This window comes from Poeciliopsis prolifica, unplaced genomic scaffold (assembly GCF_027474105.1).
Source record: "Poeciliopsis prolifica strain line A6 unplaced genomic scaffold, Auburn_PproV2 SCAFFOLD061, whole genome shotgun sequence".
Classification (NCBI taxonomy): Eukaryota; Metazoa; Chordata; class Actinopteri; order Cyprinodontiformes; family Poeciliidae; genus Poeciliopsis; species Poeciliopsis prolifica.
The window spans coordinates 1845166-1868620 of record NW_026562436.1 but is presented as its reverse complement, the minus strand read 5'-3'; the positions used below and the strand labels follow the sequence as shown (position 1 = coordinate 1868620).

Sequence of the window (23455 nt, the reverse complement as noted above, 5' to 3'; positions counted from 1 at the left end):
TTCACTGTGGTTGACTAGTATGGGATATTGTTCAAAGCTGAATTAATTTGAAAACTTATCAAACAAGTGAATCACAGAGCCTTCAATTCAAAATTCAGATCTCCTGCCTTTGATATTTCAAATTATATTATATTCAAAATTTAACCTGAATAAATGTTTGAGAATCGTTGAGGAATCCTGTGTGGATTTCTTCTCAGCATTCCTGCTGAACTTCTTTGTGTCAAGATAGGTGAGGAATTATCTGAACATTGTGCTTCCTGCCTGTGGCTTCCAGTCAGAGCCTTTCAATGGCCAGGGCAGTCTACCATCTGGAGCAGCAGGGGGCTACAACGCCTTTACACAGGCTGCAGTCAATGGGGTAAGTCCTTTAAGACTCCTTCAACTTGTTACAACAGTTATTGCCTTCTGTTAGACTAACCTAAATACATCTACAAGCATAGCGATGCATGTTAAATTTCCAAGGGGGGGAAAACAAAATTTAAGCTCTGACTTTGTTTTTTTCTCTGTTTCTCAGCCAGGTCGAGGTGCAGTGATACCCGGTTACCCCAGCTCCCCGATGGGAGGGAACCCCACCCCGCCGATGACACCAGGGAGCTCCATACCCCCCTACCTCTCCCCAGGCCAGGACACTAAGCCACCTTACCTTCCGCTGGACTCCAAAGCCAACATCAGCACCCAGCAGCCCTCTACAGGTCAGTCAGGGTTACATGGTGCCACACTGTCTTTCAGCTTAGAATTAGAACAATACAACCTCAAATGATCAAGAACCCATGAGATATTAAAGATGCAGCATGTAACTTTATAAAATATATTTTTTACATATTTGTTTAATTTGTGAGACAAATAATCTAAAAAAATATAATGGAAGAGAAACAAATCTAACAATACAGAAAACTGTTTATCCACCATCTTCTGTGCCTTTGCTAACTAGCCTTAGCATTCATGACAGGCTCTGCTGTGGGGGAGGAGCTATTGCATAGCAAAGAGCAAGGGGCAGGGTATGAGCAGCTTGTATAGGAGCATGGTTAACAGCATGGCTCTTTTTGGTTGTTTCTGACACTGAGGGGTCTATTTCTAGAGATAGCAGTGGGGCCAAATGAAGAAGGCAGAGGATTACTTTCCAGATTTCTTGTCTAATATTCTCCTTTGAGGACATAGTGACAATTAAAAAAAATATGGAAACAAATATGTGAAAAACATAAATACCATCCCTGGAGGACTAAATGGACTAAATGCTGTGAAAGGATTTTGTTGGAGCACCATCAGCTGTGGTTACTCCTGGTGGTCATATTCTTCGTGCCATCATCAGTGTCTCACATTTTTATTAAAGAATTGTGTTCACAATGGTCCCCAAGTTCATTAAGATTTACAGACATGCAACACTTTTTCAAGATTTAGATCAGTGTGTCAAGATCCAACTTCAGCAAAACAGGAGGAAACAGAGAGATATTATCACCTTTAAAATACATAAAGAGGTTATGGTCAACTCAATGACTGCAGATTCCAAGTCCAATGTTTGGCCATAATGCTCCAAGATAAATTTGTTTTCTTCTTATTCAGATTTTTCTCCAGCCTATCGTGGCTTATAGCCAGACATCACATTTAACCTTTCTGTTCAATAAATATCAACTTTGCAAACCTAAGCCAGCTGTGTGTCAATGTTCTCCTTCTCTTAGGAGCCTTCTTAACTCTGGTTGGACAACCACCGACCAGAACCAACCACGTTCCGGTCGGTTGTTGTCTGACCGGAACTTGGTCTTGCTTTCTTTTTTTAATTGCATCATTTCAATCTTTAGTCTGCAACACCAACAGAGCCTGTGCAACCTAACGATTAATGGATGTCAACACTTTCTCTAAGTAGAGCACTTTTTCATTTTTGGGATGACCTTAATGTGACATCCACTGCTGGGAACTGGCTGAAATGTTTTCCACTTTAGGAATAACCTCCTAAAACAGAATGGCAGACTTTAAATGTTTTGGGTAAGCTGCTTTCCTCTCCTAGATTGATGGATAGGAGACTTCCTCTTTGTCACTGCTGTAACACACTCTTGAATTTTTCATAGTATGAAACCACTTTCATGGAAGTGCTCATACAGTTGAAACGTTTTTTGTGTCTGAAGTTGAATCAGACAAAATTTTTCTTTTTGAGATCAGTTAAAATTACCAAAATTATTTCTATTTGCCATAATAATGAGAGAAAGAACATGCCAGAAATAAAATAATTATTACTGTCTCTTTAAGCGATGCAGAGGACAGATTTAACTTCAGGCAGTGTCTTTTTATCCACTGTATGTAAGCTTCTGGTTTCAACTGTATTTGCTGTTGATCATTAAGGCTGTGTTCACACTGCAGTTTGAAGTGACTCAATTCTGATTTTTTTGTCAAATGGGATTTTTTTTTGCCGTAGCCATTCACACTTCTAAATGTATGCGACCTGTATGTGTTCTGCAGTGTGAACGGGCAAATGACCTGAAAGTGTCCTGCATGTGCAGTAGAGGGCACAATAACATCAGCGTTCTCAGTGTTCTGTCAACCAAAAAAGAAGTGCTCAGTGTTTGCAGAAGTAAACATGGATCCTAACGGTGGAGCATAATTTACACGTTTGAAGTTGTTGTCCGACCGTAACCAGCATATTAACAGCTTAATCCTCATTATAATCCGTCATGGTTGTTGTTTTCTTCCTACTTGCACATATCAGGGCACAGAATAGTGACATTTGTCGAGTACTGGTGACGTTCAGGTTGAATGAATGCAACCTGAACGTTAGGTCACATTTGAATTGGATACCTATCAGATACTCAAGTGGCCTGAGTCTCATTTGAAAAGAATCTGACTTGTGTTGTTCAGACTGTAACGAAAAGATCAGATAAAAGTCGCATTACCTAAAATAAATTGGAATCGGGTCACTTCAGGCTACAGTGTGAATACAGCCTTAGTTATTAGTTTTATTGGTTGCATTTCTTTGCAGTTTATTGATATAGAATTTGTCTAAAGTTTGAACTTTAGTTACTGATTCCAGCACTGACATATGTTTGCCTTTGAAGGTAACCCTAGCGACGACCTGCGTCTGACCTTCCCCGTCCGAGACGGCGTGGTATTGGAGCCGTTTCGATTGGAGCACAACCTGGCTGTCAGCAACCACGCGTTCCAGCTCCGAGACTCGGTCTACAAAACACTGGTGATGAGGTGAGAAGATATAAATAAAATAGTTCATATGTGATCTCCAGGGAGGAAAAAACAAAGACAGAGACTTGAGTCTGGTTCTCTTGATCAAAGAACTGATTGAAGGCTTTCGAGTTGGATTTCAGTTTTCCACTGTGACTTTGATGCTCTACTGTGACACCTGGTGGTTGTTTCAGGTCATGTACAAGGAATGTTGGAGCATCTACAGCACTATTCAAATTCCATGTTTTTGTGATGCAAGAAAAATAAACTTTTATAAAAGTAATTTCAGAACCTTTTCCATGTATAATGTGAATATTGTTCCGAAAAACTGAACTAACACGGATAAAAAGGAAAAAACTGCTATGACTCGGTTGCATACGTGTTGACATATTTAAGCGAACACTTAAGCGAACACTGAAAACACTTTTGATTTGCTTTACAGCATTCTGGCTTCTTGAATTTATAAAGTATCGTGCATTTCATTAAATGCACATAAAGTTAAGCTGTTTATGTAACACAGGAAACAGACCCAGATCCATAGGAAACCCCTCTATGGGTCTGTTTGACCGCTGTGTTGTGTCTCCCCCTACAGACCAGATCTGGAGCTGCAGTTCAAATGTTACCACCATGAAGACAGGCAGATGAACACTAACTGGCCTGCCTCTGTGCAGGTAAGCAGCACCCTCAACCTTTTTCACTGAATCCAGCTCTCGAGTGGATTCATCTCATGTTCAAGGATCCAAACTGACTCACAGATGTAGACGTTTTTGTGTTGATCTCATATATTTGAGATAAGCTATTTGTCTATTTACTGTGATTATAAAGTACCATTTGTGTGCCACAAAGAACTCTCCTTAGAAAAAAATTTCTTTTCTTATTCATCTACTCAGCTGATTGAGGCCAAATTATCTCAGTGAAGTTGTGTTTGACCTTTGACTGATTAAATTAGTAGCACTGAACTTGACTCTGGAAATGTTGGGACAGCGATGCTGCAGCTCTTTATGACCCGCCATGTTGCAGTGCAGCTGACTTACGGGAAGAACAACATTGAGGCCAGTATGCCTAATAACAGCTTCTGTTCTGAAACTGTATGAACACAGAAACCCTTTGGTAAAGAGCTCATTTAGTTCTTTTTGAATATTTTGTCCTCCTACAACCAATAAGCCTTTGGCAATAAGCAATAAATCAATTAACCACATCATAAATGAAAATGAGCTCCATTATCACAAAGTCCTAATTGGCAGTTTTGTGTCTCTTACCTCTGAATCTAATGACAATTATTTTTTTACATCAATGTTGTTGTGGAGACGTCATAATCAATTTTGTTCATGGTCTCTGTTATGTTTGGGTTTTATTTTTATCTTTTTATTGTTTTAGTTTTAATTTTTGAAAATTTTGAATAGTCAAAATGTTTTCCAGTTTCGTTGTTAGTTCTTTATAAATTAAAGTTTATTGATCTTTTGAGAGGACGTACTTCCACTCTTATTTCACTATCTTTATATTACTTGAAAATGGTCTCAAAGCCACAATATTATGGTTTATGGCTATAATTCACGGGGCCATTTAAAACTGGTTCTTAAGAATGGTTCATTTGCTAGCACCCTACTAACTCATTAATTTAATTTAAACTGATAACATTAGGAAAATACAGTTTTAATCTCTTATTGTCCCCATTTCAAATCTGCAACAATCAATATTTGTACATGGATAATTAAAAGAATAAAATCAGCGATTTGCTCGCTACCATAAATCTCGATAATTATTAACGGTTCTTTGCCTATCTTATGCATATTTTATTAATTTGACATCAGAGCTAACAGCAGCAAACAGTCACCGGCAGGGACAGCTGCTCTTATCACTTACTGTACCTAAATGCAGGCCATCCAACATCAGTACAGCGGCTTTATTGTAAGTTTTTTTATTATTATTATTATTTTGTTGTCACCTTCAAAATTGAAAAAAATACTTATTTTGTTATTCCATTGTTGTGACATGAACAGCATGAACATAAAATGTCTCTTAATCCATTTTTGCAGAAAAGTGCATATGATTGCATGTAATGCAATAGTGGGATATAAATTCCAGAATTCCTATAAGCATGTAGAGATTAGTTTCATGGCTGATTTTCTATCAATACAGTATCGATGGTTGGATAATACAAAATTATGTGATGGTTATATGATTAATAAACATGGCAATGGAATATCCCCTTCTATAAAGTCACTTCATTTTCTTTCTTCTCTTTCAGCACTTTTTCAGATGTTTAGTACATAGAGCAGTATAATAAGCAGCGTTCAGGTTTTTGTAGCCAAGCTGGTGCTTTATATTAGAAGCAGAGATGATGTCACTTGTTAGAGATTTGTCTTTAACATTGATTTTCAAAATCTGGAATTTATGGTGTTTTCATGGTCTCAATTCGTGCCTTTGTGAATATATATTGAAGATATACATTTATTCAACTTTTTCTATTTTGGCCATTAGTTTCAGTACGAAACTGCCCGATTTTCTTTCTCATTTCTACATGAGCTGAACATTTGAGCAGGTCAGACTGTGTAAAGCTCAGTTTGTGGCAAAAAAAAAAGTTATTGGTGTATTTTTACATTTGGATGGATGGATGTGTCCAAGGAGGTGAATTTGTGGAAGAGTAATGATGTTGGAGTAAAAGAAACGTGCCATCAGAGATTGTGATACTTTGAACGTTGGGTATGTAAACATGGACACAGAGCCATTTACATTACAGGATTCAGCAGTTTTGAGAATGTAAAAGCATCAGTGATATCGGACAGTGGTTCAATATCAGCCAGACAGGAGTATTGAATTACCTGAGTCTGCATTCACATTGGTTAATAATAAATGAGTTTGTTCTCATACTTGTTGTTGTTGACTATTGTTCTCTGTTTTAGTAATATCAATTGATCAAGCCTGCTCTAACATTCCACACTACAAAATAAGCAATAAAAGTGTGTATGACTCCTGCTGATATTTTATCAATATCTGTCAATACTCAAAGCTCAGTTATCTGTATCCCATCATAAGTGTAAAAGTTACATGGGGACCTGCTTAAAAGGCACCAGATTTGTATTCTTGATGGTTTTTTCTGAACTTTCTGTCTCAGGTCAGCGTTAATGCAACTCCTCTGTCCATCGAGAGAGGGGACAACAAGACGTCCCACAAGCCCCTGTACCTGAAGCAAGTGTGTCAACCGGGACGCAACACTGTGCAGATCACCGTGACGGCATGCTGCTGCGTAAGTCCAGATGCCTCACCTGTCCGGTCGCTGCAGCGACGCTCCACTAAATACAACACGGATCACAGTGATGCAGAATCCCACGTTGAATTTCTCCCCTCCTGCCTTTTTGTCCCTTCCTATGTCTTTGTCCACAGTCTCACCTGTTTGTGCTGCAGTTGGTCCACCGGCCGTCGGTCAGGTCCGTCCTGCAGGGCCTGATGAAGAAGAGGTTGCTGCCAGCTGAGCACTGCATTACCAAGAGTGAGTAAATGTGAACTATGTTTGGTCTGCAATCTTTGTAATCCAAACAGCTATTTTGCCCTCAGAGCAGCTCAATAAAACTTTAGAGCCACAAATGTTACATGATTTAGTGAAAAAAGACTGCGTATGCATTTTGATTAATAGCTCTTGCGAAAAATCTGTTCTCATTTAAAAAAAAACCCATCATTTTATTTCTTTTTACATTTGAAGAATAAAGAGACGCTCTACATTTTTACAATAAAGTGGATGGATTAATTTTCATCTGTGATGCTTGTTTATAGAAACTTAATGTCTGTATGATGTGAGCTTATTGATCAAAGGAAAGTTTTTTACCTACAAAGTATAAAAAATAGTTTAAAAAATTCACTAGTTCTTTTAGAGTTGTTGTTTTGTGAAAATTAAAATGACTCCATCAAAGAAGAAGTTCAAACCTTCATTTGTTATTTTAAAAACATTATTTCAGAAGTGTCCAAGGTGTGGCCCTGGGGCCATTTGTTGATTTTGTGTGGCCCCTGATCACAAGTCAAGAATAGTACAAATAACAAATTTTTCGAAATATCTGTTTTTCTTTTAGTAAGCTCTTTCAATGTTTTGGACCTTTAATGATATACAGATTTTCTAAAACTTGTTTATTGTTGAGCAGATCAAACTAAAACAGCTTGAGCAGCTGCATTAGTTGGTTCGTTACCACTTTTTATCAAAGTTCTTGCAAGCTTTGGGGGAAGATCCAAAGAGCAGACCGGTCCGACTGAGTTTGAACTATTCTGAGAAGACCAGACGTGCTTTTCAGTTTGACTGCAGTGAGCATAGAAGAGGAGCGGCGTGGGACAATGAGGACGCCACCAGTGGAGCAGCTGTGGACTGTTCCCTGATGGGAGTTGCAGTCGTCCCAGTGAGACGTTTCCGGTCCCTGGTGGGCCGCCACAGAATCCACCTGATGTTGTTGAGGAACTCTGGAAACAGGAGCAGGCTTTTGCTGTCTCTGCTCATGTCTCGCAAGCATCCGGGACCATCTGTCCCACGTAACCATGGTGACACAATACCATAAGAAGAAAAATTCTTCGCATATCAAGGTTTATAAAAGCATAATTAAAACTAAAAATAAATATAAATTTTTTTGTTTTGTTTTTGCAACAATATTTTCATTTCTCCATGATATTTTCGTCTGATTTCACACGTCAGTGGCAGGCTTGTAAAAATTACAAATTCAATTTTTTCTGTTGAAGATGAAACCTTTAAAACAGTGAAGGGTCTTAGTGAGGGCTCTAATGGCATTTTTAAGTGTATTTTATGTTTGTTTAACTATTTCTTTTTAACTATTAACTATTTTTTGTTAAACCTATAGTTTTTTTATAGTTTTTTATTTAGAAGACCTAATCTCTAATTAAACATTTCTTTCCTGGAGTGATCCCTCACTAGCCAATTTTCTAACAAGAAAGAAACTCCTACTGTTTTCCTCTGTGTATCTTCTGTTGCTCTTCATTCAGAAAAGTATTTTTAGTTTTTGTCAGGCAAAGATAAAGTCAAATGGGTGTTTCGAGGCAGGGACTCCATTTTTGTTTCAACTTGGTGCACCAATCCTAACTTGTTGGCCAATTTCCGATCTGACCTGCCAAAACTGATTTGTGCAGCTTCAGATTTCTCTTTGAAAATAACAAAAGAGATATGAAGGAACAAGCATTCAAAATGTTCCTTTCTGAGAAGGGAAACCAATTGAAGTTATATGGAGCTTTTCTTCTTCTCAAAACACTTTTTCTACACAAACCACATTTATAACAGTTTGTACATGTGGAAGCATTCTCTGTACAAAGGGGATTTACTCATTTTTGAAGGCAAAGAAAAGTTGTGGAGTTTATCATCTGATAGCATTGATTATTATTGATTAATCAGTGCTGGTTAAGGTCAGTCGATAATCGAATGATTCCGGCTGCTGACCGGAATCATCCGGGTGATTCCGGTCAGCAGCCGGTGTCCCGGTGCATCTCTGTGTTTATCTGCGATCACACAGCTGGACTGTTTCCTGAGCATTGTTGTCAAATATCGTCGCCGCTGTGCTTTTGTTCCAGTAAAGCGAAACTTCAGTAGCGGCACCATCCCCGGGACGCCTGGTCTAAACGGAGAGGACGGAGTGGAGCAGACGGCAATCAAAGTCTCCCTCAAGTGTCCGATCACATTCAGACGAATCCAGCTGCCAGCCAGAGGCCACGACTGCAGGCACATACAGGTGAGGTCACACACCATCCCGCATCACACACCATGACTACTCCAAATCACGACTTAACACACAGCGGCCGTGTTTTTTTTTTTTTTCTTCAAGTGTTTTGACCTGGAGTCTTATTTACAACTGAACTGTGAAAGAGGGACGTGGCGGTGTCCCGTGTGCAAGTACGTGCAGAGGCAACTTTCCTGTCAAAGCCACTTTTACCGACATGAAACTTAACCAACTGGCTGCTCCTCTTGTTTGCAGTAAAACGGCTTTGCTAGAAGGCCTGGAGGTCGACCAGTACATGCTGGGGATTCTGGTCTACATACAGAAGTAAGTTAAAATAACTAAATAACACATAATTGTGAACCACATGCGCCACGAATATTACATGTTCACCGGTAATTTATTGCGGTGCATGTCAATACGATGTCTTACCTGGGCCATTGTAGATACAAAAAAGTTAAATAACAGAAATATTTAGATTAATCTCAGAAATTTACTAGAAAAAAACTTGGAATTTTCTGAGTTTCAAAAGTTGAAAACTTGAGTTTCTTTTCTAGAAAATGTAGCCATGTTTTTCCCTATCTGCAGTGACTAATACACCATGATGAGTAAAAAACAGACTTCACAATAATCGTTTTGTGTTTTTAACCTGGATGAAAGCTATTTTGGCCCCTCAGTTCCTTTCAACTTAGTGATTTTGGTCCTTTACACAAATAATTGTTTATACACCACTGGTTAAGAGCTTTATAAACTAATGTAGCGGTTCTGTGTCCCCTCTCTTAGTTCTGATTACGAGGAGATCACCATCGACCCGGTGTGCGGCTGGAGGCCTGTGCCAATCAAACCCGACCTCCACATAAAGGAGGAGCCTGACGGTCCGGTCCTAAAGCGCTGCCGCACAGTCAGTCCAAGTCACATGGTCCTGCCGAATGTGATGGAAATGATCGCGGCCCTGGGGCCCGCTTCGTCCCCATACCAGAGTCTGAGTGCAGGGGGCAGGAACACTCCTGACTACAGCCGGCCAGGTAATTTTGGCCCCAGTGATAAAATATTTGGAAACCCCTGATATATGGCATGCTGAACCGAAGTCGTGCCTGGTTTGTTTCTCTCTTGCAGGAAGCCAGGGATTCTCCGGACAAACAGGATTTACAGACTTCCCCAACACTCCTGGGACCCCAACACTCGGAGAGTACGCCTCCTCCGGACCGCCGCCCCCACTCCCCTACCAGTCTGAGCAGGTTAGACATTGAAGCCAAAGGTACCCAGCTCTTTACAAAAACAATATCTACACCACATTGTTTAAAGCCCTAATATCAAACACACAGAATTGCTTTCATTCACATGAACCTGGGAGTTGCTTTAAACATGCCTCAGATATAGTATTCATAGTTGTAGGAGAAAACCTATATATTGTATAGTTAATTGCAAAAATATATATTATATTTGCTTTCAGGCGGCCCACTCTGGAGGAATGGAGCACTCGCATGGCAGCATTCTCCAGCAGCACGTATCGGGGGTCCATAACAACCAGAGTCTTGGCGAGGCTAGCAGCCCGTTAGCACAGAGGAGCTCAGCCACACAGAACTCACGGCTGCAGGGCGAAGGCTCCTTCAATCTGGGAGGGCCTGGAGGGGAGGGGGCCGATCACGCTCTGGATGTGAGTAACAATCAGACATGAACAAGAAAAAACAAACAGTGAATAGCTTGTTTGGGAAGGCATTTAAGAAAAATACTGTGAAGAACAGTTCTTTGGTCAGATGAGATGACCTGTGAAACATGGTGGTAAGATGATGATCCAGGTTTGTTGTGCAGTTACAGAATCTTTCATGTTGTCCGCTAATTAATAACGAAGTACAACAGACCATATTTTAGTATTTCTATTTACCTCAAACAAACCAGAGACCTCAATTGAAAACCTCATTTATTCCAGTCATTTCATATAAGAAAGGGACACTCATATTATATATACTGCATTATGAAACGCTAACTTTGAAAATGGCTAGCATGTTTAGCTTCTTTTCAAAGCAGTATCTAAACTACTGTTGTCCTACATGCTTTCTGATTGAGGTCCTACTGCGGTCAATTTGCCAAAATTTAGCAACAGAGTTAGAAATACTGGAAGCAATACAGTCAACAATACTCAAGAACTATAAAAACTCAAACTCTTAGTGAAAGATAATTTCCAAAGAATTACTTCCTGTGCTGCAAGTGCACAAGTACATGTGGAATGCTAGATTTGACTCTGGTGCATTGATGTACTATGATTATGTTCATGTTTTATCATTGACGTAAGTTGTACTTAGCATGTTAGCATTAGCGTCTACAAAATGCCATCTTTATATTGCGGCTTTATTGTTAACTAACTAATATTTATGATTAGCGCTTCAGGGTTAGCGTGGCTCACCACTGAATTCACATAGCAGTTATGTTTCATTTTTTGATTTAAATAACTGAAATAATCTTTTTGACAATATCTGGCATCCTGGAGAGACAGCTGGTAATTATGGACTGGAATCAGTTTGTGCAGTTGTGGTTATTGAAAATGATGAGTGATGCCTCCTGTTAAATTCCCAATGTGACCTTAAATTTTACTTCAACATTAACGTATTTCTGTCCATCTGAGCATGAGGTATTTGAATGATTCAGGCTCAGAGGTACAAGTAGGTTATGACATGTTTGTGCATGTGATCTCAGCAGCTGAATTTCCATTGAAAATGTGTATAAAACTTTGTCGAAATTCTGTCAGTTTCCATTAAATGAGAAACACAATTAAAATCACTTGTGAGTAAGTTTGTTGATGGGGTGTCATTAAAAAGCATGCCATGCTGGGATTCTTCAACTACTTCCTGTTGTCTTTGTGTTTTTTGAAAATAGCAACATCCGGTTGTTGATCACATGACTCGTCTGATGAGAAAATCACAAGTAGTTGTAGATTTTCAAAATACACAGACTCCGACGCAGCTGAGAAAACACCACAAAAACTTTTGTCTAGAAATAGTCGTACTCAACGTTCAGAACCCTCAGCATCTCACACCGTTTCTGTCTGCCCTGTAGCTTCTCCCCGAGCTGACCAACCCAGACGAGCTGCTGTCGTACCTGGGCCCCCCCGACCTCCCGAACAACAGCAACGACGACCTGCTGGCGCTGTTCGAAAACAACTGACATGTGGACTGAGCTGAAGAGGGCCGCCCGACCCCGTTTGCACCCGCTTCAGCGTGTGTGTGCATACCAGTGTTTTTGTTCGTCTCTTGTCTTTTAAGTGTCCTACTGTACTCTGAGGTCCTTTCAGTGCAGTGTGGAGGTGCATGAAGGAACATGGTGAGTGAAGAAAAAAAAGAGCCTAACAGGCACCGACTCCACAGGCCAGCATTTCAAACACAAGCACAAGCCTCAGACTGGAAGGTGAGGGGGGTGTATGAGGAAGAAGATAGAAGCTGAAGGATGCTCACATTAACTCTACTGTAGCTGTTGCATATTGCCATACGCATTTGAAATATTTAGTGGAAAGGAGCAGATTTTCATCTGTAAGTCGAAGACATCAGTGAAACCGAACTGCAAAGAAAATCTGCTCAGTATTGAAACACTAGTTGTGTTTCCAGTGACCATGTAATTTGACATTTTGAATATAAACACCAATTTTGATAACTAATTTCTTGATCAAAAGTTTTGGTGCCTTGACGGTTTGGTTTTCGGTCATATTGATATCAGTTTACTGAGCAAAACCCTTTTTCCGCATCACACCAGCCTCATGGGTCAACAACCATGTGGCGCAAACCACAAAGAAGAAGACGACAGAAAGAAGTTGGCATGTTTTTTAATGAGTTATCGTGTGAACAAACTTATTGAGGTGTGATTTTAATTGCGCTTTTTACTGAATGGAAACAGCACAAAGGCAAAAAACAAAGTTTTGCGCACATTTGTTAATGGAAACACAGCTGGTGTCTCTTGTATATGATGATTAAAGGTCCTCACACATACAGGGTCAAGCAGTATTGTAACAACAGATAACTGAAATGTATCCGTTTATCAGCCTCACTTTATTATTGTTTGGTTTTTATGCCTCTCACAGCCCAAAGTTAGTATTGTGGTCAAAAAACAATTTTTAAAGATAACTTTAATGGCTATTTGGGAAAAACCTCGTCACATCTGTATGTATGAAGATCTTTAGTTTTTTTTGTGGCATTTCAAAATATTTTTATTTCATCAAAGACATAAAAATCAAAACCAACATCATCTCTTTGTCAATCCTTAAATGATTTATTTCTTCATTTCTCTGAGTATTAGGAAGGAGAGTAAGAACCTGAACACAACAAAGATATAATCAGTATAATCCTGATATAATCAGTTTAAATAGATCTAAGTCAATACATTTTATACTCTGAATACAATTTTTTTCGAAACTCTATGAATCTAATTTGCTGCTCCATTGCATGTTAAGTTGCAGCTCATGTTGTCCAGACTGTGTATCAGATTTAGAATCGGTGTCAGAAGCAAAAGCAGCAAGAAAGTGCCTTGAAGTGCAGTTGCCACTTTTGGCCAACAGTGGCTACTATAGTACTAAAAGATATATTTTTCTGACAATTCAACCACACATCTGTTCAAATTGATCCGACCTATCACACTGTGCAGTGAGCTCCGTTTATTATTCAGATTAGTTACAAATGTTTTCTAGGAAAACCCAGCACATTGCATCGAGTCGTTGACTTGCAGAAAAATTAGTACATTTACACCAAAAAAGTCAGAAATGTCGAAATTAATCGCAGAATATGTTTCAGAAAAAAACAAGGAGATTTCTGAGCCTGCAAGGTAGAAAATTTGCTAGAAAAACTCTGAAATTTTCTAGAAAAAGCTTCTGAGTTTCAAAAGTACTAATTTTTTGACTTTTGGAAATTTTCAAATTTTTCCAGAAATTCTTTTGGCCTTGATTAGAGAAAAAATATTAGGAGGATGCTACAAAATCAAGGTTACTGATTTGTTGTGTGCCTGACATTAGCATTGCGAGAAGATTTTAATAAGTCGGGGGACAAAATCAGCCTTAATTGAAAAACAAAAGGTTTCTGTCAGCATCAACCACCTTAGCTGCATTCTTCAATTTCCATCATAGGACGTATGAAACCAGTCCACTAAACACTGTTGGTTTTGTTTTTTATGTCATTTACTAGAAAACTAAAACCAAAAAAAACTGACACTTAGTGCAACTGCAGCATCAGTTTTCTGAGGTTCACTGTCTGCGACGGGCTTCAGCATTGTGGGAAAAGAAAAAGTGAAATCCCCCCCACACCAGCACCACCGCCGTTCCTTCCCTGTGTCGGGGCTTTCAGAGCTGTGTGCGCGATGGCCTTTTCTGCCATTGTATGTTTTTAAATGGTTTCACATGTATAACCCATCCAGACGCGGGTTTATGTACTGTATAATCAGCTGTTTTCATTTGAGAACGTGTGTGTATCAAAAGAATTGTTAATCATGGTAACTTTGTCATTAGTTGGATAATGGATCATTGTTGGCACTGTATACATTCTATATGTTAGAAAACTATAAAGCTGTTGTAAAAACAACCCATCAGTGTCATACACACATAGGCACATGATGCATGTATGACAGAAACTAGTCATCTGACATTAGGTCAGGCAGTGAAACATGCAACAGTTGGTTCCTAATTCTACTTTGTAAAGCTGAAGTTTACTGTTTGTTTTTTTTTTTTTTTTTCTATGATCAGTTTTGCAACCGCACCCTTTGTGGTTCAGCGTTGCCTTAACGAGGTAACTACAGCAAAAATGTTCTTTGCCAATTTGAGCAACAGCGATATTATATTTGGAAACGATGGACTATTTAACTGCAAATTTGCTAGAAAGGAAGAAGAAGAAAAAAGCTTTTTTAAATATGTAAACTACTCCACATATTTTGTAGCACATTGTAATTGCCATTATTTTCTATTTATTTTTTAATCATAATCATCATTGTACCCACATTTACTTTGTCTCCCCCTCCCCTCCCACCTCTGAATCTAAATTAAAAGTCACTTTATTTGGCAAAAACTGTTTGATCTTTCATATTTACTGAAAACGTTTCTTGTCATTAGTGACCAGGATCCACTTCACTGGACTTTCTCCATGGAAGTGTTTTAATCTGAACCCTTTCATTATTAATTCAACAAAGGTGCTGTTGAAATGGTCAAAAAATCCAAGTTCCTATTGGGCCCAAATAACTGGAAATGAAACGTGTTGCTGATGAGAAGCACTTGATCAAATCATCATCAGGAAACACGGCCGCCTCTTTGAATCAGCGCTTTGTGCAAGCAATGAAGAAGCAACTGTTGTTCTGGCCGATTGCTGCTGATCTTTATCAAGCTTGACCTGCAGATTCTGATTTTGGCCGATACACAGTTGTTGTTTTTTTGTCTGTAAAGTCACTAAATATATTGACAAAGTCTCTGAGTGGCCGTTGTTAATTGCGCAGTACAGACGTGACCTGGTGGACGGGTCAGATCTGTCAGGCAAACAAAAGGGAACAGAGGCTGATGCTCAGACATTTGCTGAGGAGAGGACTGATTTCTCTAACATTTCCTAGAGTCCAGTATAAAACCATTCCTATATGGTTTTATACATATGAAGCCTTCATTAGTGCAATGATGAAGGGAGATGATATAAAAAAAGCAACAATCAGTAATATCTGCTAATGGAAGTTCTTCAGGCTCTTCAACTATGAGATATTTTGTTTTAGAAATAACGACACTGGATTAGATTAGATTTCAAATCATTTTAGAATTCATTTTTATTTTATTTGAGGTTTCGATGAACTTTTGCACAGAACTATGGTGTGCATAAAGGGACATTCAGGGGGGAAAAAATGAAATAAACCTTCTCAATGTATTATCTGGTGGATACTTTAACATGCTCGTGCGCAACAGGCAGTATCTGAGAAACGTTTATTTTCTATTTTTTTCCCTTCAGTATCCCTTCAGGAGCTTCTTATACAAGACAGGAAATGGGCAGAGAAAGATTTGGGGGAAGGTATTAAACACAAAGACGACTGTGGGGGGTATTAAATACAAAAGACACGGTAAAACTCAAAGGAGTTTTCTATTTATTTATGACCGATTACAGCATTTATCAAAACAAAGTTGACAATTGTGGTTTCTCACCATAACAAGACCAAGTTGAAGAACACAGATTAAGGCATGAACATCTCCTTTCGCGGGAATCGGACAGAGTGATACGAAAATAAATTCACTGGAATTCCAGTCCTCCTATGGAAGGACTGCTGCTGGGAGCCACAAGGATATAAACGGGAAGAACATGTCACATCACAACAAAGTCACAAATACAAAACATATCGCAGGAAAAGCTGAAAGTCACAATGGAAACAATGTCCTCTGTGTTCTTTTAGGAGAGTTCTCGATCGTTTTTTTGACTGCCATCTCTGTTAGTAGCTTAGCTTATTCAGATCAGCAGGTAGTGCTGCTAATAGGACATCATATATGCTCCTCTGAGCAGGAGAAACATCAAAATGAAGTTTAACCGAAGCTGTACAAACATGTTATCACTTAAATAACCTCGTAATGCTGTCTGCTTAGATCGAACATCAACACTGAAACACAAATGATGCAGAAGGCATCAGAAAACAAGCACATAGTAAAGACAAACCAAAAGATGCCAGGAAGCTGCTAATACGCTTTTGTCACCCAGTTAGAGGGAATCTTCAGACATGTTGGAAAAAAAACAAACACTGGAGCTCACTGTGATCAACTGGGCCACAACATGGTGAAGGCATGAAGACATGATCTGTAAGCTGCAACGTAGTAACACTTATTAGTAGATCTTGGTGTAATGTCCAGGTTCAGCTCTCTTGTTTTCCAAGCTGAGACAGCCTGATGTTTTATGAAGCATATTCATAATGCGAGTGATTTGACATAATGTGATATTAAACCTTAAAGCAGTGGCAGCTGATGATTCAGAAGAATATGAAACTTGACATTTTCAACATAAAAAGGCTTATGGAAGGATCGGGCTCCATTCGAGATCCAGGCTTTATTGCTATATAATTGTTGCAGATATTTTTAATTTCGGGGACAGTAAAAAAAAAAAAAAAACATATCACAGTAACAACATGTTATTAACTTAGCGAGTTTTGATGTAAACTAAATATAATGCCACAAAAAGAATTTCCTGTGTTTCAGGAAAACACCAATTCTTGATCCACAAGTTTCAAATGCATTTATTGGTCAAAAATAGCAAGGTTTAAAAATTCCCTCCTTTTCAGATTCCTGATTTCTCTGCAGCTTTCTTCTGTTAGTCTCTTTACAAATCTCAACCAAAAGCTGCATTGTGGTTATTGTCTCCAGGGACTATTATGTTCTTGCATTGTGGACCACTGAGACGAGAATCCGGAAATTTGGACAACAGAAACATTCAAATATATTTCCATGTCTTGGGTTAACCGCTGCTTCATATTTTTAATTCAAAAGCTCCCACTGCTCAAAGAAAGAGTCAAAATGGAACCTTGAATTTTGAATTTTCATGAAGACATTTGGACTTCTGTCCAAACATGAATGTGTCCTGAAAGTAAAAGTTAGGGCTGGTCCATGGTAGACGACCAGCTGTCTGTTTTTGGATAAGAGTTTGATTAGCGCATAGGTGGCTTGGACGTCCATCATGGCCATGCGAGCTGCTTTCTGAAGACTGTGATTTCACACGGAAAGATCAATATGGAAATGTGGGCGGAGTCTGTCCATGCCACTGCAGATGACCAATGAGATCAGGATAAGCTTCTCTGGGGAGGCAGCCTCCATGAAGTGATATTACTAAATTAGCTGAGATTTGCATTGTGTTTTCTAGAGTTTACAAATCCAAACGTTCATTTCCAATATGTACACTTTCTGCAATGAGACAAAGTGTCTGTCTTCTCACCCAAACTTTGTCTCGCTGATTCAACAGCACAGAAAAACTCCAGTAAGCATATATGAAACACTATAGTTGAGGTATTTAACAACAACACTAAAGAGGACTTTTAATAAGCCAGCTTGAACTGAGAATGTTTTTAGGAAGCACAAGCCCCACAAGTCACAGAGAGCCCTGGTTACGACTGAGCTCTGAACACCTAACACTTCCTGTCAGCCAGGCAGTTAGTAGCTTTTGCAGTGGCACATGTCTGGTATTATTTTGTGACGCAATCCAAGCGACCTTCCAGTCAGTACAACACTTAAACACACACTAGACTGGACAGTTTTTAATTCGGCGCAATGCTAACGCTAAAGGACATACATGAAAGGCCGTGCCTGTTAAAGTATTCTGCAGTAAACCAAAACCTAAAGTCTATTTACACCGAGGAAAATCTATGTCGTTATTTTGAACACCTAACGGCTACAAAGCATTGCTGGTTTAGATCCATATTACAACTGCTGCACGACTCAATAGCTCAGGCCAGGGCACTTATTAAACGGAATCATCTGAGTAGTAAAAAACAATGCCTATAAATTGAGTGTATAGGTTTAGAGCCGCCTGGTTGTATCATTGGAGATCGGTATCAACAGAACGTCACTTTTCCTGTCAATGTGGGCAGAAGAATGTAAAGCTGGAACTTTGCCTTCACATGGTTCTGGAACATAGTGCAAGGAGAGCAACAGATCAAATCAGAATGGTGTGTTCTGCTTCTTTTAAGGTCATAAAACATTGTAATGTTACTCTATGTAACAGAATAAAGCTGCTTAAACCCTTAACTGTCATCCTCAAAATGCTTACCTGCAAGTCAGTGGGTCCATAAAGGTACTGGTGCCGTCATGACAGTTCAGGGGTTAAGCAGCGGGTGCAGTGCACTGCTTCCAAACCCGTTTTTGTTGAAGTGATGCATGGTGGAGCAAGGTGGCGTTGCTCAAACATGTTGTCATGTGCCTTACATTTGAGTTGAACTGATTAGGTCTCCAGGAAAGATGGTAAATGTCCTAGAGCGCCAAGTGAAGGCATAAATTGTGGCTACGACGACTCAGCAGCTGAACCAGACCCAAGTCTGAACCTGGTGATACCTGAACATAGATACCAGGAACTTTCTCTGGCAGAAACCTGCATCCTGTGCTCAGATTGCGGCACATCTGTGCAATTTGGAGTTGTGTCTTCCACTCTCCCTAGTTTTGATCTCCAGCCTTAAATGCACAGGATACTTCTTACTATGATCATGTAGGCTAAATCAGAAAGTCCTCACATCCAGCTATGTTTTTCAGTTGCCTTGGAAGAATCTGAAATTCTCCATGGCTGGGAAGACAGAAGATATATGTCATCCCTTGAGAACCTTCAGAATCTACCCTGCGGCCAGGAGAAACAGTCAAGAACATTTCCACTCTTCTTGATGCAAAGGGCTCTAGACTGACTTCTGATCCCTTCCACCCATACCTGAGGCTTACATTATAAAGAATCAGAACAGGAATTCTACTAAGAGGCATTCCCAAATGCCTCTGGGAAGAGTGTGGAAGCCTTCTCTGTTCTGCAGCTCCAACTTCCTGAAGGTTCTTCCATAATTCCTTAGAAGCCAAACAGTTGACCCGTTGACACTTGATTGCAGGCCGTGAGTATTCGAACACGCCGCAGACCACCTAGCAGCACTCCTCTTGCTTCAGCATGCATCACGCCCAGCATTTAGCTGCTGCTTCTCAACAGATGAAAACATAGCGGCAGAAGCCGTGGCATAAATGAACGTGTATGAAACCATTGATTCAGTAGGTCGGTATTTAGAATTGAGTAAACTGGAATAAACTGGTAAAGTCAGTAAGTATAAGCCACCTGTGTACTCTGGAATGTGAGAAGTTTAAAGTCGAGGGTCAACCAAAAAGGAAGTAGATGTTGGTATCTTCAGAAACCAGCTGGGATTTTACCAAGACTTCCTGTACAAAGGCAATTACAGAACAATAAACTCTGCTGGCTCGACTTCTTTGTTTTCAGTGTGGGTTTGACTTTTGTCTATTTTTGGGACTTGAGTTGTGCTTTTAAAACCTCTCCGACCTAAATGCCACAGAGTGACGTTCTATCAATGCTCGTTTACCAATTTTCCATCAAATCTGTGACTTTTTATCTTTGAAATGTCAATACGCCTAAATCCCAAATTGGTCTGAGGGACGGAAACGCACCAGTTGTTGCATTCTCCAGTCACATGACCTGAAAGTGGCACCCTCTGCTGTTTCCCTGAGGGTTTCCCTGATTTTTCCTTCAGTAAAAATATGACCTGTTAAATGAATGCGTGAATGCTTTAAAGGACAGTGTGAGGCTGTCATTGCCTCCACTAATCAATCTGATGAAACTTGGACCTTCACTGGAGGGTGTGACCTTGATGGGTCCTTGTTCATGTGAAAGGACTGAACAGATAAAAAGAAATGAAAATTACCGGTAGTTCAGGAAAGTGACATTCAGTCACCTTTAGCCACTCAGCGCCTCCAGCGTCGGGACGTCACGTGTTGCTCTGAATTTGTCTCTGTTTCGTGTGTATGGCTGCTACCTTGGCTTGTGTGTGTGTGCGTGTGTGTGAGGGAGGGTTTTCAGCTCTGCGGCGACGTCTTCCGGCTCTCTCTCAGGATGCCGTCCAGTCCATTGAGCTGGCGGAGGAAACCTCGGTTGGGGGTGACGCCTCGGTGGTCCTTGACTGTTCTGATGGCCTCCACCAGCGTCAGGTTCTGTCTGATCATCAGGTAGGCCAGCACCAGAGTGGCTGAGCGACTTACTCCCACCGTGCAGTGGACCAGCACCTTACCTGCACACATGTGCCGGTGTTAAATGGTTATGTTTCCAACATCCTAGAGATATTCTAAGGAAGAGATTCTTTTTTTTTTTTCAACTTTTTACATAAAATACACCGTCTGGATTGGACCTTCAGGGCTTTTGCACATTTTGTCACATCACAACAAAAAACTTCCAATGCACTTCATTAGGATTTTGACTCACGGACCTTTTATTTCTCACTGTCTGAAGTTAAATCAGACCGAAAATTCTCTTGTTTCAGTTGGAGGAGATTAGATATGTAAACTTCTAATATCAAACACATCAATAAATCAATCTCTGACATATTCTTTCTCTCATTGCTGTGGCATTTAGCAAGCAGGAGTAACTTCGGTCATTCTAACTGACCTGAAACGAGAGGTTTGATCCGATTTAGCTTCAGACGAAAAAAAAACCAAAAAACAGCTCATGGAGAGATCTTGATGTGGAAGTGATGTCATGGCAGAGTTGGTGTTTTGACACCAAGCAATAAGTTCTGGTTGCTTTAGAGTCACTCGTCCTTTGGAATCTGCCTCAGTCTCATTATGAGGTGGTTTGGGATGATTCTGTTGCCGAGGCATACTATGAATTAGTGTTGATAAAAATGCAAATCAGTCATTAATGAATGGTTTCTATCTGTACGCATGCCTTCATATTTACAGATTTACCTCCACTTGAGAGAGCTTTGTGGATAAACTCGGCGGCCGGATAGAAGTTGACGCTCATGTCAAAGGTCGGGGAGTCGTGAGCTTCGATCCCGTGGTAGGTGATGTTCATTCCCGCGTAATACTCGGCTCCGCCTCGCCACTTGCTCTGCGCGCAGTTCAGAATGTGTGTGATACCGAGTCTGGCCAGCTCACGGCGGTCCGAGGCAATGTTTCTGAGGAGAGGAGAGTTGTATCAGCATTTTCAGTTCCTGAGGTACGGCTCTCCCTAACAGAGGCTGCAGAGTTACGCAGCCTGAAGCTGCTGTGTCTTCGATAGAAACTTGAAATGAGGACGTTTGATTTGGTTTTTCTGTTCACTTGTTTCTAATCAACGCATTCGGGAGAGTAAAGGGTGGGATTGCAGTCTTCTTTATTTCAAGCACTGAAATTCCCAATATGCACTTTATAACTTTAGTACAATGCTTTGAAAATGTAAAGTAACAAATTAAAGACCACGACATTAAAAATCGACGATTATCATAAAAAACTTACTCTGAGACACTCACTCTCCTTCTCAAACAGCATCATCCAAAATATTAAGACCCAGTCATGTGACCACCTGATCCATATTCACTATCATTGTAAATCCATACCAAAATGACAGAAATCCAGCTATATATGGGAGATATTTCATTGCATCAGGTAGTGACTAACTAAACCTAAAAAACAGAATGAATGTGTTGGTGATATCTCAGCTGATTTTATTTTGTTGTTGTTGTTTTTGGTCAGATCCTTTGCACATGCACACATGTGGCTCTGCAGTCAGTCTTCTGAAGACAACGTGGTGTTATTATGTGTGGGGAGAGGTTTGGAGGGTAAACAGGAGCCTCTGCTCTCCTCTGCTGTCTGATGCATCATTCTGGCAGTTGGCAGCAGCTCTACTGAGATCCAGCCCACTCACTGGTCTCCGATGTAGAGCCGGGGCCACACTTCGTCCGCGTGGTTGCAGGCCGTCTTGCCCGTGTACAGCAGCCTCTCCAGCTCGGACACCGTGAGAGTCGGGGAGTCCCGCTCTGACTCCTTTCGGCTCGGAGACCTGGAGCTGCTCCGAGACCGAGAGAAGCGGGACATGAACGCCATTTATGCTGAGCAAAAGGAAGAAAGCGAGCTGCTTTTAACCTGCTTTCAGCGTCACGAACACAAGCACGTTCAATAAGGTGACAATACCTGTGGATATGCAGCAGAAAACTTTCTCCGTCTCGTTTCCGCCCATGTCTGGAAATGAAAACGTCCTTCTGAGCGTGTATAAAACGAGCCGCGTGTTTCCCTTTGTTTTGCTCTGCTGCTCAGAGGATGAGCAGGTCGAGCTGCTCCGCGGCCATGTTGACTCGTGTGGCTGCTGTGGGAGGCAGGATGGTTGGTGATACAGACGCTCCTCAGCATCCAGCAGCGTCTGCGCCGCGCGCCGCCGCGCCTCCGTCCTCGCAACAAGTCGCCGTCACGAGCGCCGCTCCGCAGCCACGATGAAACACAAGTAATGTTGACTGAAGCGGTGCGGACGGGTCCCCGGTCTCCCCCGCGTGAAGAGGTTTCCGTGGTTTCTTCGAAAACAGCGGAGGTTATTTTGTACCGTTATTTTTGCTCATGTATGACGGAGACCTTCTGGCCCAGGCGGTTGGTGTTTGTCTCCATCTACCGGCCGAAAGGTAGAACTTCAAAAATAGTACCGCTGTGAAATCCTGTGGTGTTCTGGATGTTTCCATCACATCAGATCTGAGGATCCTCGATAGTAGTTCAGTAATGAAAACTGTTTTCATCGATTTAATTATCACTTTACATTTCTGTAGTATCATTCGGCTGCAGATCAGCGTGTTAATTGGACTTTCCTGTAGAAATAATGGCAACAAGACAATGATAACCACATTTCAAAATTGGGTTCCAAAAAAATATTAACAAAAACATACCGGTCCATAATAAAGATAGGATTAAGTACTAAATACAACAAGTCATTTCAAAAGGAAGTAAGGAGGATTATTCAGTATTTGGAATTTTAATCACAATAACACAACATTACATTATATCATATATTATGGTAGATAAAAAATAAAAACATATTTATCACTGACCTGGGATCTTGATTTTGATGGTTCCCAAATGTTCCTAAACAAATCAACAAATACATTTTGAAAAATCATGCATCAATTTTTTA

General features: G+C 40.3%; 2 protein-coding genes across 3 annotated transcripts in view; one reads left to right on the top strand and one right to left on the bottom strand.

The window, feature by feature from the left end:
* Positions 1-15197, top strand: part of zmiz2 (zinc finger, MIZ-type containing 2) — a 35116-nt gene extending 19919 nt beyond the window's left edge. Inside the window, exons 8-20 of one of the 2 annotated variants that reach the window (XM_055060747.1) lie at positions 275-358; positions 515-692; positions 3045-3186; positions 3758-3836; positions 6281-6412; positions 6550-6655; positions 8722-8879; positions 8973-9040; positions 9123-9191; positions 9648-9889; positions 9981-10102; positions 10318-10521; positions 11919-15197. In XM_055060747.1, coding sequence (XP_054916722.1) covers positions 275-358; positions 515-692; positions 3045-3186; positions 3758-3836; positions 6281-6412; positions 6550-6655; positions 8722-8879; positions 8973-9040; positions 9123-9191; positions 9648-9889; positions 9981-10102; positions 10318-10521; positions 11919-12026 — 1692 coding nt within the window. In that variant the 3' untranslated portion in view covers positions 12027-15197. Of the gene's footprint in view, positions 1-274; positions 359-514; positions 693-3044; positions 3187-3757; positions 3837-6280; positions 6413-6549; positions 6656-8721; positions 8880-8972; positions 9041-9122; positions 9192-9647; positions 9890-9980; positions 10123-10317; positions 10522-11918 lie in introns of those variants that run through there. The other variant, XM_055060749.1, reaches the window with a different exon arrangement.
* Positions 15198-15930: 733 nt separating this feature from the next.
* On the bottom strand, positions 15931-23001 carry LOC129379837 (dual specificity protein phosphatase 26). Its single transcript, XM_055060746.1, has 4 exons — positions 22474-23001; positions 22208-22391; positions 21268-21479; positions 15931-20594 (listed from the first exon to the last, which is right to left on the bottom strand). Exons 2-4 carry the CDS (start codon positions 22384-22386, stop codon positions 20383-20385), a joined length of 603 nt encoding a protein of 200 aa, XP_054916721.1. The 5' UTR covers positions 22387-22391; positions 22474-23001; the 3' UTR covers positions 15931-20382.
* Between the last annotated feature and the right edge of the window lie 454 nt (positions 23002-23455).